Source organism: Helianthus annuus, chromosome 8 (assembly GCF_002127325.2).
Source record: "Helianthus annuus cultivar XRQ/B chromosome 8, HanXRQr2.0-SUNRISE, whole genome shotgun sequence".
NCBI classification, from domain to species: Eukaryota; Viridiplantae; Streptophyta; class Magnoliopsida; order Asterales; family Asteraceae; genus Helianthus; species Helianthus annuus.
The window spans coordinates 85,916,386-85,931,814 of NC_035440.2; the positions used below are offsets into that span (position 1 = coordinate 85,916,386).

The 15,429-nt window shown below is 34.0% G+C and overlaps 1 protein-coding gene across 1 annotated transcript; it reads right to left on the reverse strand.

Moving 5' to 3' along the window:
• Positions 1-6,620: 6,620 nt before the first annotated feature.
• LOC110873314 (kinesin-like protein KIN-5C) lies at positions 6,621-14,408 on the reverse strand. Its single transcript, XM_022122244.2, has 22 exons — positions 14,249-14,408; positions 14,003-14,132; positions 13,025-13,183; positions 12,583-12,929; positions 12,360-12,498; positions 11,677-11,774; positions 11,351-11,577; positions 11,186-11,262; positions 11,022-11,075; positions 10,867-10,947; positions 10,648-10,759; positions 10,485-10,571; positions 10,230-10,405; positions 9,978-10,139; positions 9,788-9,895; positions 9,106-9,264; positions 8,938-9,021; positions 8,652-8,857; positions 8,248-8,349; positions 8,030-8,139; positions 7,782-7,933; positions 6,621-7,130 (listed from the first exon to the last, which is right to left on the reverse strand). Exons 1-22 carry the CDS (start codon positions 14,299-14,301, stop codon positions 6,933-6,935), a joined length of 3,021 nt encoding a protein of 1,006 aa, XP_021977936.1. The 5' UTR covers positions 14,302-14,408; the 3' UTR covers positions 6,621-6,932.
• Between the last annotated feature and the right edge of the window lie 1,021 nt (positions 14,409-15,429).

Genomic DNA, 15,429 nt, shown 5'->3' on the forward strand with positions numbered 1-15,429 from the left:
TTCGCAGTATTTCATCTATGGTTGGGGGTACACCATCCCTTCCATGCAGTGTTCTTAGTAGCTCGTCATCATTGACTCCTTGGAGGAATGCTCCACATGCCAGATCGTTGGTGACGCCTGGTATCGCCAGACTTTCTTTGTTGAATCTGATGATAAAGTTTTCTACCGTCTCATTGTCTCGACGACGAATATGAAGGAGTTCGTTCCTATCTTTCGTATGTCGGCGCTGCTGAGTAAACTGTAGGATAAACTTTGATTCCAAATCTTCAAAGCTGTCTATCTCGCCTGTGGGCAGGCTGTCCCACCATACTCGTGCCGCTCCCACTAGAGTTTGTACGAACATTTTACACCATAGGGGCATGGGCCAGCAGGCCACTTCACCGGCGCTCTTAAATAAATTGAGATGGTCGTCAGGATCGGTGAGGCCATCGTACTTACCGACCGTTTGGGGCATTTTAGGTTTTTCCTTAATAGGAGCTTCGGCGATCCTACGAGTGAATTTGGACCGGAACGTCGCGTCTACCGGCTTGTATGGTTTGGTTAGTTCGTCTTCTTCCACATTTACGGGTTGTGCGGGTGGAACGTTCGTACCCGGGGCAGGTCCTGCCATTAGGTTGGAGTTTTCCAAAGGGGTTACCCGGGGTCTGACCGCATTTTCTCTGTCGTGCACAGGCTCAGTTGGCGCTTGGGTATACATTGGTTGTGGAGTTGGAAAATTCCACCATGGCGGCATGTAAGCCGCGTACGGCAATTGAGAGCTTCCTTGCGCTGTTCCCTGAAACGGGTATGCTGAACCCCCGTATGAGGGTAAATATCCGTAAGGGGGTGCATAGCAATACCCCGGGAAATACATCTGATTTCCTGGTGTGACAGGGGCATTCATTACTCCAGCTGGCATGATGACCGGCTGATGAGGTGGTGTAGATAACGTCGCCGTGAGCGCTGCTGAGTATAGCGGCGGCATTGGGTTAGAAACCAACGGCTGGTAGTATTGAGGCGTACTGGTTTCTGACACTATGGTACTGGGGCTCGCCGAGGTAATAACAGGAGTGGAGTAGAGGCGTGAAGCCTGTGAAAAAACAGTTGTCACCGGGGTGAATGTGTTACTGCTAGTCCCCCCCAACCTCCTTGGTGGTATTTGTGAGGGCATATAGAGGAAAGGACCTGTAACCACGGTCTGGGAAGAGACGGTGGTGATATTGTCAAAACCTGGAGGTGGTCCTTCTGCCTCGAACTCTGGATCTAACGACCTTGTGACGGCTGGGGAAGACTGTGGAACGGTACTAGTTTCCGCCCCTAACGCCAAATTATTATCTGCCAACGTTTGACCAGCCGTGTTCTGATCACTTGCCATGAGGTTCTTGTCGCTAAATAGGTCCCACGGATGGCGCCAATGAAGAAACACTGACCTAAGCAGCACCTACGGCTTCAATGATTAGTGACCCGAACGCTTGGCTGCAAAACAGAAACACCGTTAGGACTCGTTACAGGAATGGGGTTATTCCTGTAACCACCCTCCGGCGTGAGAATAAGTATTGGTTTATGAAGGAAGTTTTGGAGAAGAAGATGTATGAGAACAAGATGATCATACCTTATACGTTTACCTCTATTTATAGGTTTTCCATTAGGGTTTCCTTTAACCCAGGATGTACTCCGATAAGTTAGAGATTTACACGATCTTCCCGAAAAGTTGGAAATTTAGTTGTGCACCTTCCATGCAGATATGGAAGGTTCTAGAATAAACGTTTGTATTTATATTAATATAATAGGTTGTAACCGGGTCGGGTTGACCGATGCGGGTCACACCTCGTCACTATAGATCGATGAATGTTACAATGAAAAAATGGAAAAGTGAGTTTTACTAGTAACACATGTTTAAAATAGGCTATGTGTTAAGGTCTCTAAAGGGGGCGTTATCGGTCTACATTAGTGGGGCGTTAGGCCCGAACACCGCCGCGGACGAGCGCTAGAGTGGGGGGTTAGGTGGGCTCGCGGGCTTAAGGTTTATGTTAGATGATATATGACTTAATCATACCTAACCACATCAACCCAATACCACATTTCACATAAAGGTCTTTACAACACACCGTAGTGGTGTAAAGGGTGAAAAAAATAGTCTACATAACATCTCTTTTTTAGCAAAGAAAGCCCCTTTGGAACCTCTATAACACATAGTTTAAGATGCCCCTTTCTTTTTTTATGGGCGTCCACCTTTTAAACTAGCGCTCAAGATATTGAATCCAACAGATAAAAAAATATATCTTTAAAAAAAGCTCATATTCTAGAATGTAGATATACACCAAAAAAAAGTTATATACAATGATCAAAACTAGATCATAAAAGAAACTTTGAGATTTTTGTATGTATTTCTTGTGATTTCTTAGAAACTCTCCTTTCATGTATAATTTATTTGACTGTTAACTTTATCTTTCTGAATTACGTTTTTATTTGATGGAACGTGATAATTAGATTTCTTTATGATCTCCTATAAATATATATACCGGCTAATGAACATTCATAAAACTTTATATTTTTTATATATATACATAAGAAAAACTAATAGTAAAATATTGAGCATTTAAAAAGTCAAAGGCATCTTAGTTTTAATAATTTTTTTAGAAAATATTAAAATCATGTTAATATTTTAAACAATCTTGGTTTGAATAAAAACTTTGTTAGACTATGTCCAATATGGCGATTTTTAACCCCCTGAAAACCGCCAGCTTTTTAGTTTTTTTATTTATTGATGTTTTACTCATGGGTGGTTTTTGAGCCATTCATGATTACACAAAAAACAATGAAAAAATTAGTAAGTGGTAGGACTCATTTGTTTTTTTATTTATATTAAATGTATATAGAGAGATAAACAAGTTTTTTACTAAAAAAATGTTATATTGGTCCTTTTGGATTTTCTTATTTAGTTCGGTTTTTGGCATTTTTTTTAATGTGAAACAAAGTAGCCGAATTTGCATACATTTTTTTGTGTGTTTTTAGATCCCCTTATTGTGAATGCTTTTAAACATAATGTTTTTAGATCTCCTTGTTACGAATGGTCTTAAACATAATCATAACTAAGAAATTAAATCATGCACTTAGGTTCATTTTTCTGTAAAAATGGTGAAGTTTGTGAGAAGTGTGACAAATATTATAAAGACAACACGTGACATTGTTTAAGTTTATGGATTAAGGGTAGTAAGGTAATTAACTTCAAAAACCAATCTATCTATACTATATAATAAAAGAAACCTGTTTTGGGACACTTGTCATTCTCTCAATTAATTGATTAAAATTATTAATAATACTAATAATTCTAAATAATAAATAAAACGTATATCTCCTAATTATAATGGTTACGGATTTGAAATATTTATCTAAATCTTCTTGCTATATTTTGGTTTATTTTACCCACAACTTTCCTAATTCAACCCTTAACTATGATGAATTGACATCTTTCACCCTTCACTTGTGAAATATCAAGATGAACCCAACAATATCAAGTGAGTTACACTACACGTGTAATTAAAATCTATACTATATAATCCGTTAGTTTTTTTAAATATTTTTTTATTATTTGGTGTATAAAATCATATTTATTCAACCCATGTAATACACGGGGGTTTTTAAAAATATAACTTTTTTTATTATTTGGTAAACAATATTACATTTATTATTCAACCCGTGTAATACAGTTGTTTTAAAGATATAATTTTTTTTATTATTTGGTATATAATATTACATTTATTCAACCCCTACAGTACATATGGTTCTTATATATAAAACTTATTTTATTATTTAATATAAAAAATTACATTTCTTCAACCCGTGCAATAATGGAGGCTTTTAAAAAGATAATGTTTTATTATTTGGTATATAAAATTCAAATCTATACTATATAATAAAAGAAACATGTTTTGAGACACTTGTCATTTTCTTATTTAATTGATTAAAATTATTAATAATATTAATAATAATAATATATTTAATCTAAATTAATACAAATTTTTATTATTAATAATATTTAATCAAATCTAAAATCTAATCTAATACAAATTTTTATTATCAATAATATTTAATCAAATCTAATAAGAATTTATACGAATTCCAAAGTTCATATTAACTTTCAAATAATAAAAAAAAGTCCACCTAACATCACAAATGTTTCTATTAAATTCGATTAATTAATTTGTTCAACAATCACTATTATCTTTATCATTCAATACGGTTAACCGATTTATCATCATACAACCTCCCACTTATTCAATCATATGATTTTTCAATCTTATATTAACTAAATAAATAAAGATTAATATTCAATCTTATCCTACTTTAAATATAAAAAAATCAATTAGTTTTTTTAAATATTTTTTTATTATTTGGTATATAAAATCATATTTCTTCAACCCATGTAATACACGGGGGTTTTTAAAAATATAACTTTTATTATTATTTGGTAAACAATATTACATTTATTCAACCCGTGTAATACAATTGTTTTAAAGATATAATTTTTTTTATTATTTGGTATATAATATTACATTTATTCAACCCGTACAATACATATGGTTCTTATAGATATAACTTATTTTATTATTTAATATATAAAATTACATTTCTTCAACCCGTACAATAAAGGAGGCTTTTAAAAAGATAATGTTTTATTATTTGGTATATAAAATTCATTTATTCAACCCATGTAATACACGGGGTTATAATCTAGTTTAAATATAAAATAGATTGTAACAGCTTTAGGAGTTATTTTAGAAGATAATTCCTTTTTTGCATATCAATAAGTAATGATCATGGTGTTTTAACATTTTGAATGTTTTTTGTTATTTTACAGGAATAAACACCATACATATTTCAAAAACACCACGATTTAAATCGTAATACAGTCATGGCGTTTTAACATCTAGAATCATGTATTGTTATTTCAAATCATGGTGTTTTAACACCATCTAAGATGATTGTATTGCTATTCCCGATGTTAAAACACCATGACTTGAATCACAATACAATGTTTCCAGATTTTAGATGTTAAAACACCCTAACTTAAACACAATACAATGTTTCCAGATTTCGTTATTATGATGTAATTTTATTTAAGAAGTTACGTGTAAGAAGTTATTGACGTTTAAAAAAGACGTATGAAACTTATATGTGCATTGAAGTTGATGGAAGTTTTTTTATTTAAACAAAAAGATACAAATAACCCCTAGTCTAGCCAAATTATTACTATATAAATAAGCAACAAAAATATGCAATACAACTTGTTAGTCAATAAAATTAAAACATAATTTACATTTTAAGCATTTTTTATCTCAACCATCAACTACAAGATCTAAGGGTTTTAAACACTTCGTACACTTCTCAAAAAAAAATCCCATTTTTACAAAGGATTGGCTAAATGCACCTCGTCTTTTACTTTTTACACCCCCTTCCTAAAAACATTAGTTTTGAAGTTGTCAAATTTCACCCCTATAAAAAATCCTTATTTTTAGTCCTATACATGTATAATTGATAGGTATTCAATCTATACAAAATTTTGGATAAACCTTGGTTAGATAATCTAGTTATTTTCTTTTGAAATGTTTAAAAATTTTAGATAAGACTTATATACTCTAATTAACTTTTTTAGATGTTTAAAAACTTATTTTTCAAAGTACGTTATAAAAAAGAGATTGCTACAGATTAATTTTTGAAATGGTGTACATCCAAAGGAACAAAACAGATGCTATTTACATTAAAAATATTTAGAGAATGATTATTAAAAGCAGTGGTGGAACCAGAAACTTTTAACGGGGGTCAGTATTGTTACAAACAAATAAATAAATATAAATAATAAATTATCTAATTTTTTCAATGGCCTCTAGCCTTTGTTGACTTCCCGGCCACTCAAGTTTTACTTACAGAGGATAACATTCAACGAGTAGATCTTTGTTGTTTGACCCTTCATATTTATGGTAAAGATTACTTAAAGCAAAGAATATATATGTAGTAAAAGAAAAAGGATGAAAAAACGATGTTAGCCGGAATACTTTTTCAAGGATTTGTAGAAAAACTTGCGTGGAGAATATCAAAGTTTTGTGAAGAAGATAAGGGCATTTTGGTACTTTATCACTAGGTGACTTTATGTCTTGTCCTTTTTTCTAAGTTCAGCCAATAGAAAACTAAGTCAACCACTGAACCACATTAACATTTTCTACTTTTGTTTTGTAAAATATTATTTACTTAATAATAATTAATATTTTTTCAATCGAGACAATTAATTTTTTTATACGCTTATTTGATTTAGCTTTAAATTTTCAAAGTGTTTTTTCATTTAGTTAATTAATTCTTTTTTTACTTGTTCACATTCAACTTTAAATTTTCAAGGGATTTTTTTTTTTTTTTTGCATTTGGTTAATTTTTTTTAGCTGCTGAACACCCCTTGATTATTTATTCCTAAACTCCACCATTAGCGATAATAAACGTCTAGTCCCAGTAAGCTAGAGTCCATTGATAAAAATAGATAATTTATTATTTATACTTATTTGTTTGGATCAATACCAACCCCTGATTAAAAGTTTCTGATGCCGCCACTGTTATAACACATTCACACAAAGAAACTACCAAACAAGTCATAAATGTAACTGTCACACTTCATAACAATCATGTGCCAACTAATACAAAGCTTGAACAACACCACAACTTGTTTTCATCTGAAACTATTTGACCTCTTAACAAATATGAAGCTCTTACTATCCAATCATTAATATTACAAAACCGGATTAAATGATTTTTCAAAGGAGTAAACAAATGGTTAACCAAAAATCCCAAGCAGGGATTTGTTCAGAGGTGATCCATCCGCCATTGATCGATCATATACAGACAGGAACAATACGACACAGAATTCTGTACATGAAGTTTTCCTTTGAACCGAAACAACAGCGTTATTAGTTGATTTGTGCCAACGGTGGCCGTGGAGTAGAACAAATCTTTGACTCGTTCCCTGTAAACGATTCGAACGAGTTATTTTCTCGGAATTCTTCTGATAAACTCTCCATTGGCATTGCTCTAAGTGATTCTATGCTCCCTTTACTTGGAACATCCTTATCATTTCTTATAGGAGTGTTTCCAGATGGCTCATAATCCTGGATAACAACATATAGTCAATATGATAGCTTAGAAGCGAATAAGTCGAACGTAACCCAAAATTTATTTTTAATACACTTTTTTAATCATGTCATTTGATATTTTAAATCATTATTATATTTTTCTTTGCCACACAAACTAGTAATTAAACTTTAGTTTAGAGTAAAATGTGCCATTTTGTCCTTGCAGGTTTGGTTAGTTTTGCGACTTCCGTCTAAAGGTTTGTTTTTTCGCATCTGGATCCAAAAGATTTGAATTTTGTCATTTTCATCCGGCCCGTTAACTTCATCCATTTTTCTCTGTTAATTCAGGGGTATTTCCATCTTTTTTGTTAACTTTAGGGAAATCGGGTCTTTTTCACTTTATGTAAAAAAACCGAATACCCTTGAAAAAGACCGAATTGCCCTTTAAGTTAACAAATAGACGGAAATACCCCTGTCTTAACGGAGAAAAATGAATGGGTTAACGAGCCGGATAAATATGGCAAGATTTCAAACCTTAAGGATCCAGATGCGCAAAAACAAACCTTTGAACAAAAGTCACAAAACCGGCCAAACCTCAGAGAGACGAAAATGACATTTTACTCTTTTAAACTTTATCTAAAAGGGTAAAAGATATAGATTGTGGGTCGACCCGGCCCGAACCATTACCATGTATTTGTCGTGGAATGTATCATGAGCCTTCTGCTCTATTACGGAAGATTGAGTTGCATGGCCTTCACGTAAGCTCTCAAGATTTTTAATATGAGATTTTGTTGTTTCCTGTATCGAAGAAATGACATTTCTTTCCTGTTCTGATGTACCTAGAGAAAACATCCGATAAAAAAAAAAACATTACTACAAAAAAAATCAAAAACAAAAGAGAAAGTTAAAAAAATAAATGTTTCAAAGAAACTTACTGTCTGTGTGCTTTGATATATCTTCACTAGTCTTCAACACGTCATCTTTAGCGGTCACCCTTAAAGAATTAAACTCATGATCATGCTGATCGTTACTATCTAACGCGCTCCTGCAGCATTCATTGTTATATTTTACCGTTACTTGTTTGCATCATACCATGATTAATATTAGAATAAGTGCAAAAACCACAAAGCTAACACTAAATAAGATAACTAACCTGATAAGGGTGTCCACTGCTGTGAGATGTTGTTTTCCCATTTCAATCACCGAGTCATGTGTTGTTTTCGAATGGTTTAGAGCCGATTCAGTAGCATCAACACTGAATGAAAGAGCCGCAGTTTAAATGTAGAATAATTAACCAAAGGAGATTGCAACTTATAAACTATGCAGTTAATGCGGTAATATCGGATATCGGTCAGGGACCGATACTTGAGATATCAGTAATTTTAATATCATGCAGAATTTATATATATTCAGTGATATATCGGTCAAATATCGGTGATATATCGGTCAGATATTGGTCAATATCGCCGATAATATCGATACCGATATTCTGACCAATATTTGACACCGATGTATCACCGATATTAACTGCATAGCTTGAAAACAACTTTTGCTTACGTTTTCTGTAACACCGACTCGAAACGGCAGTGTTTTGCAGCAGCAAAAACTGCATTCTCTTTAGCATCGTTTTCCGCTTGCATATAGAAATCTTGCCATTTTCTTTTGGCATTCGATGTGATTCTGTCAACAGATGACACGTGTTGTTCCAAAACCTTCTTGCCTCCTGCAGCCGTTTCTCTGATAGTTGCGAGCCGAGCATCCACCTGTACATTCACAACTCGACCATCAATCTTTCTTCAACTAAAAAAAAAAAACAAAACAAAAGGCATTACAAAAAACAAACCATCTCTTTTTGACGACAAATATGGTTAGAGACCAAACTTGTAACTTCAGCGATGAGTTTTTGTGCATCGGATTTTGAGTGTTCCTGGAAATACAATATAGAATGTAATGATATAATGATTGTTTTTAACTTTTCATAAACTTGTAGTTAACATTGTCCATTATTTACCGCGTATGCCTTCTTAAATTCATCAATGTTGTTTGTTTGTTTCCCATCGACTTGAACAGCGTGACTCGCTAGCTCTTTGGATTCTTTCATCAGCATATCGAAGAATTCATTAATGTACTTGGATATATCAACTGAATGTTCAACACTGACACTAAATCTCTGAAAAATTCAAAATCCAGAAAAGAAAAAATATTAGTAGGTTATTTTAAACAATGGTGTCCTGTATAATTAGGGGTGTGCACGATTCGGTTCTATTTGGTTATTAACATTAACCGAAACCGTAACCGAAGTCATCAGTTAATCTATTTCATTAACCATTCGATTTTCAGTTAATCGGTTCGGTTTATTCGGGTTTTTTTTGTTTTCGGTCCGGTTCGGTTATTCTCAGTTAAATAACCGGAACCGAACTTGGACTAAAATTTTTGCTTAGAAATACATGTATTGGAGATAAAAATACATGAAATGGAGGTATAATTAAATGAAATGAAAGTATACACATATGAGATATAAAACTTGAAATATATGAAAAATGTATGGTTCAGTTCAGTTCGGCGGGTAAAAACAATAACCGATAACGATTATTGGTTGATTCGATCTTTGGTTAATTTCGGTTCGGCTTTTTTTTCAGTTCAGTTATTGCTCACCCCTATTTATTATTAGAAACTATATGAATGCTAATTACCTGTCGAAGCTCTCTAGCAAAATGTGCCATTTCTCCTTGTTGAGTTGATAAAGAGGATTGTAGCTCGTTAAAAATCGAAATTCCTTTGGTAGCTTCTTCGGTTAGTAGCTGATTAACAACTTGCGGTGAATTCATGCACAGCTTGTACGTATAATAAATGAATACAAATTCAATATGTTATATAACTTACTTCTTCAATAGAACCGGCGTTGGAAGAAACCGAAGATTTAACGTCCTCTAAGTTCGCATTAGAGTTTGCTTTGTGCAAAAGTACAACGTTTTGCAGTTCCTCAATGTGAGAAACATACAACGCTCTCGAACCATTAACTTTCTTTTTCAAGTCAATCATGGCCTAAAACGTATTATAAACAACAATTTAATGATGAAACTCGAGTATACAAACAATCAAAGCAGAATGATGTTAAGGAAACTCGAAAAGTACCTTATCATTAAGGTTAATGAAAGTGTGACAAAACTTCTCGATGCATTCAAGTTGTTCATTTTGTTGAGACATTGAAGTCGCGACAGTGTTGCATAGAGATTTAACGTCTTTTTTGAGCTCAGATTCAAACTTATTCACAACGGATCGGTTTTCAGCGTTCATTTTATCTTCTCTTGCTGCATATATAGATATGTAATGTGTGAAATATGATTACAGTAACTTTAGTAAAAACTTAAACTATTAAACGAAGCATACCGATCTTCATAAACAACGAAGCATTGTCCTTATAGGATCTTTCTAATTTAGACCGCAGGACACAAGCTTGATTTGCGAGTGCATTTTCTGTTCACAATTTGATCATTAGATATACATCTGCTAAAAAGTCAAGTATTGAACATTGTAAAACAACCACATATACCTGCTTTTTTCTGTTCACGTATTATAAATTCCCGCTCCTTAATCGTATACTGACATCTTTTTACTTCTTCCTGAGCGTTCGACAACTCCTTGCTGGTTTCATCAAGCTTATTCTAAACAACATAGTTGATAGAAATAGAGCAAATAATAAGAATGGTACAAATGTACAATCGTGTAAGAAGTACAACAGCAATGCGTGTTAAATAATAGTTTGACTTACCTGAGTAGAATTAAGCTTGATGGTCAAATTGGAACACTCTTGAACACGCGCATTGTAATTAGTTTGCAGCTCGTTAAATTGCTGTGGAAAGAGAAATTAACAAGTGAACAATTTTACTTTGCATAAAATATAACGCAAATATTTATACAAAATACCTCTTGTTGGTTTTCTATCTTAGCTTCCATTTGTTCAATTCGATCTGCCATTGACTACACATAAAAAGAACATTTAATCATATAATTCAAACTTATACACAAGAATATATGATTATCTATAACCAGCACAGATACACAATGAAAACTGAAAGAGAATCTGGTACCTTGCGTTCCAACTCCTCTTGATAATATCGGTCTTTTGGTATATAAACGCCATTTTTCTCACGTGTGGCATAAACCTCTGTGAGTACAATAAGATGACAAACTAACTGTCATTGTGTTTTCATCTCGTCATTGCATTATCAAACAAAAAAAGACATTTGTTTTACCAGCTTTGAGTCTTTCAATTTCACCATACAGATCTTTGATAAGAGTTGTTTTCATCATCTTCTGATTTACCTCCGGTTTGTTCCTGATATTTTTTGCCCTATGAGCATAGTCCAATGTGCTCAAAGTCTCTTCAAGACAATGAACAGCAGGAGATACGGTAGCAATAATACACGTTTTGGTCCGTCCACCCAATGAATCACGTAGTAGACGAGTCAACTTGCTATCTCTGGATTACGTAAAACACCAAAGTTAAAACATGAAAACCATCATTTATAAAGAGCAACGGAAAAAATGTAATGTTACAACTTTATGAGTTCATCCAAACCTATAAGGGATGTGCCCAAGATGCTCAACTAGCGCTGTTATTACTCGTCCTAGAGTAAGTAAACTTTTGTTTATTTCTCCGGCTTCTCTTGCACGCCCCTAAATATTTAGAAATTATATTGTTAAGAAAAAATGAATCTATATAAAAGATTATACGTAAAATGTCTTTTTCGTCTATGAGATTTGGCCTGTTTTGCGACTTTCGTCCAATGGTTTGTTTTTCCGCATCTGATCCAAAAGGTTTGAAATCTTGCCATTTTCATCAGGATTGTTAACTCCATCCATTTTTCTCCATTAAGTCAAGAATATTTCCGTCTTTTTTGTTAGCTTGAGGGCAATTCGGTCTTTTTCACTTTATGTACATTGTACAAGCATTTAGAATAATGTGCAAGTATTCAAAAGATCGAATTGCCCTTTAAGTTAACAAAAAAGACAAAAATGCCCCTGACTTAACAGAGAAAAATGGATGGAGTTAACAAGCTGGATGAAAATAGAAAGATTTCAAACCTTTTGGATCCAGATGCGGAAAAACAAACCTTTCGATGAAAGTCGGAAAACTGGCCAAACCTCAAAGACGAAAATGACATTTTACTCATATATATAATTTAATCGCAAATTCATATGCGTTCTAAGAAACGCATTTAGCATTCTTGATTATCAATAAAAACTTGGTGAAAAAAATACCTCCCTGGCTCCAGATCGAGAAATATTTTCGGAACCAGCTAAATCAACCAGATTCAGTTTGCCACATTTGATCAGTTCTTCACCTTCCGGTGTAGCCTCTTTGATATGGATAGTTATAGAAAACAACGAATGTGACCGACTGAAAAACAAGTAACCATTAAGATAACAAAAAAACTTAACATCAACAGTAGAGATAATTCAATAATACAGAATAACTCAAGACCTTGATTGCTTGTTTAACAAGGTTTCTGCAGTTTTACGTTTCGCAGACCCTCTTTCCAACAAAGAAAAAATTTCGCTAGCACTCGTCACGATCTCTTCTTCTAATCCCTTTACAAGAACTCCACCTTTACCGTCTTCCATAAGCGGCAAAAGCTTTTTCTGTTTTTCTTCGACAACCCGAGTGATTTCTTCCGGAGCAAGTAAATCGGTGATCTCTTCGTTATATAGCTCCAAGAAAGTTACTTTAACGCTATACTCTGCGTTTTGGTGTTCTAAAGTATCAAAAATTTGTTTGACGGCTCGAGGGATTACTCCTGCTCCGGAAGGTAACTCGCCTTTCGGCCCGCTCTGTTGATTGATTAACCGAACAATGTAAGTTGGTAATAACAAAGAAGTAATGGAGTTAGCCGTAAGATTGACTGTAAGGATATGTGACTGACTACCTTTGACCTTTTGCAATCACCTTCCATGGTGTATGTTTTCCCCGTTCCTGTCTGTCCGTACGCAAATATCGTACAGTTAAATCCTTCTAACACTTCTTTTACAATGGGAATGACTGCTTGCTCATATAAATCTTTTTGAAGAGATCTAGGTCCAAAAACCTGCATCCAAAAACAAAATGGCACTTAATTACTAAACCCATGCTGCACCATGCAATTCTTCTTAACGATAATCACTTTCTTAGATCTAATCGATCCAAACCTCAAGGCTCACCAAGCACCTAGAAAGTCAACACAGAAACCACTTAAAATTTAAAGCCACGCATGAATTGAACTAACAAAGTACAAAGCGCTATAATTGTACTTTAAAAACATAAATATTCACTTAGAATGCTACAATTGTTGGTTAATTCAACACTAACATATAATCAACAACTACTTTATGCCATCAAACATTTTTTGATTTGTGTAAACCAGTTCTATTCCCTGAGCTTCTGAATTAAGCTAATCTCATAATGAGAAGGGAGCTTCTGCTAAGGCACGTTTACTGGCAAAAACATTGACCCAGAGGTGCACCTGAGGCGCACGCCTCATGTATTTCCCATATTTTTTGCAATAAGTTGTGGTACAGCATGCTTTTCAGGTTCTAAGTGTACATAATTTCAATATCAAAACATATATAAAGCTTAATTGGGTCTAAATATTGAGCAAGCAATGCTTAAATCCTATAGGAAATATATAAAAAAAAGTTACATAATAATTTGCGCCTCGTGTACAAAAAAGCGTTAGACCTTTTGCGCCTCGTTTTTAAACCTTGTCACTTTTATGCGCTTCTCGCTTTCTAAAACCACGAAAACAATCAATGCATCATCATCAGAGCAAAAGAACAAACCCTAGGTCTAAAAATCCACAACTCACAAACTTCCAATACACTCAAATTACTACAAATCAAAACAAACAACAAATTTAACAAACCGATACCTTATCAAACGTAAAAACCCTATCGATTTGCTTTCCGGCAATACTCTGCGAAACCGCAACTTCTCTCTGCTGGTCATTACAAGTCACTACATGCGGAGCGTTGTTCCTCAGCTCATCGTCACTAAACGGCCTGATAATAACAACAATAACAAACAATCATAAACAATCAGATCAAACCTAATTAGAATACATCAAAATTATAATCAAATTGTAGGAAACGTAAACCCTAACGAACGTTAACAGTACCTGCAACGAAGGAGGACCTGAACATTGACTCCTTTGTCATGGCGACTGGACATTTTTGGTGTAAAAACACAGAGTTAGTGTGTGTTGTTGTGAGATTGAGAGATTAGTTGCAGGTTTTGGTTTCGATTGGAACGTTGTGTGTAAAAAGAAATGGAAGCAGCGGGATTGGGGGTTTTTTGAAATATTTGAGGGCCGCTCTTTGAATTTTGATCTGACGGTTGGTGGTGGGTTTATTTTGATCTGATGGTGGGTGTTGTGCCAGATCTGGATCGGGGTATTTGAGTTGACGAATTTGCCCTTGGGGCGAGTTATTTTGGTTGTGAGTTGAAAAGTCATGTTTATTAATTGTTGATTGAATAACGGATTTTAATAATCTCAAATTTTTTTTAACGATAAATTTCTTTTATTTCTGTCATTTATGAGATTCGAATCTAATACCTCTTTCTTCTAAGGTGTTTAAAGACTTTGTTTTTGTCAATGGACCACCACCTCATTGAGTCATTGGTAATAATCTCAACTGTTAGTCATTGGTTAACAACGATCTCAAGTTAAAAGATAGCTAGTGGTGGTCCCACATTTTTACATATTATAAAGGGTGCTACTTTCTACACCCCCCTATTTACTTTTTTCACCCCCCTCCTCTCACATACTTACAGGTGGGGCCTGCGTGGGACCGACAGTTTTCCTCTCACAAGGGGGGGGGGGTGTAATCAGGAAGGAGGGGGGGTGTGTATAGAATGGGCCATTATAAACCATGATCTTTACTAACAAAAGAGTAAACTGCTAAAATCGTCCCTGTGGTTTGACTCAAATTGCTAGATCAGTCTAAAATCAACTTTTTTTGCTAAAACAGTCCCTGAGCCTAGTTTCTATTGCTATTTCAGTCCAATAAATTAACACCGTTAGAACCTCCGTTAATGAATGGGTAAAACTGCTAAATTCGTCCCTGAGGTTTGATTCAAGTTGTTAGATCAGTCCAAAATCAAGTTTTTTGAATTTGTTAATTATAAACTTATTTAGGTATATAATTTTTCTAGACTTGCATTAATTTTTTGAATTTGTTAATTATAAACTTATTTAGATTATAAACTTATTTAGGTATATATTTTTTCTAGAGTTGCATTAATTTTTTGAATTTGTTAATTATAAACTTATTTAGATTATAAACTTATTTAGGTATA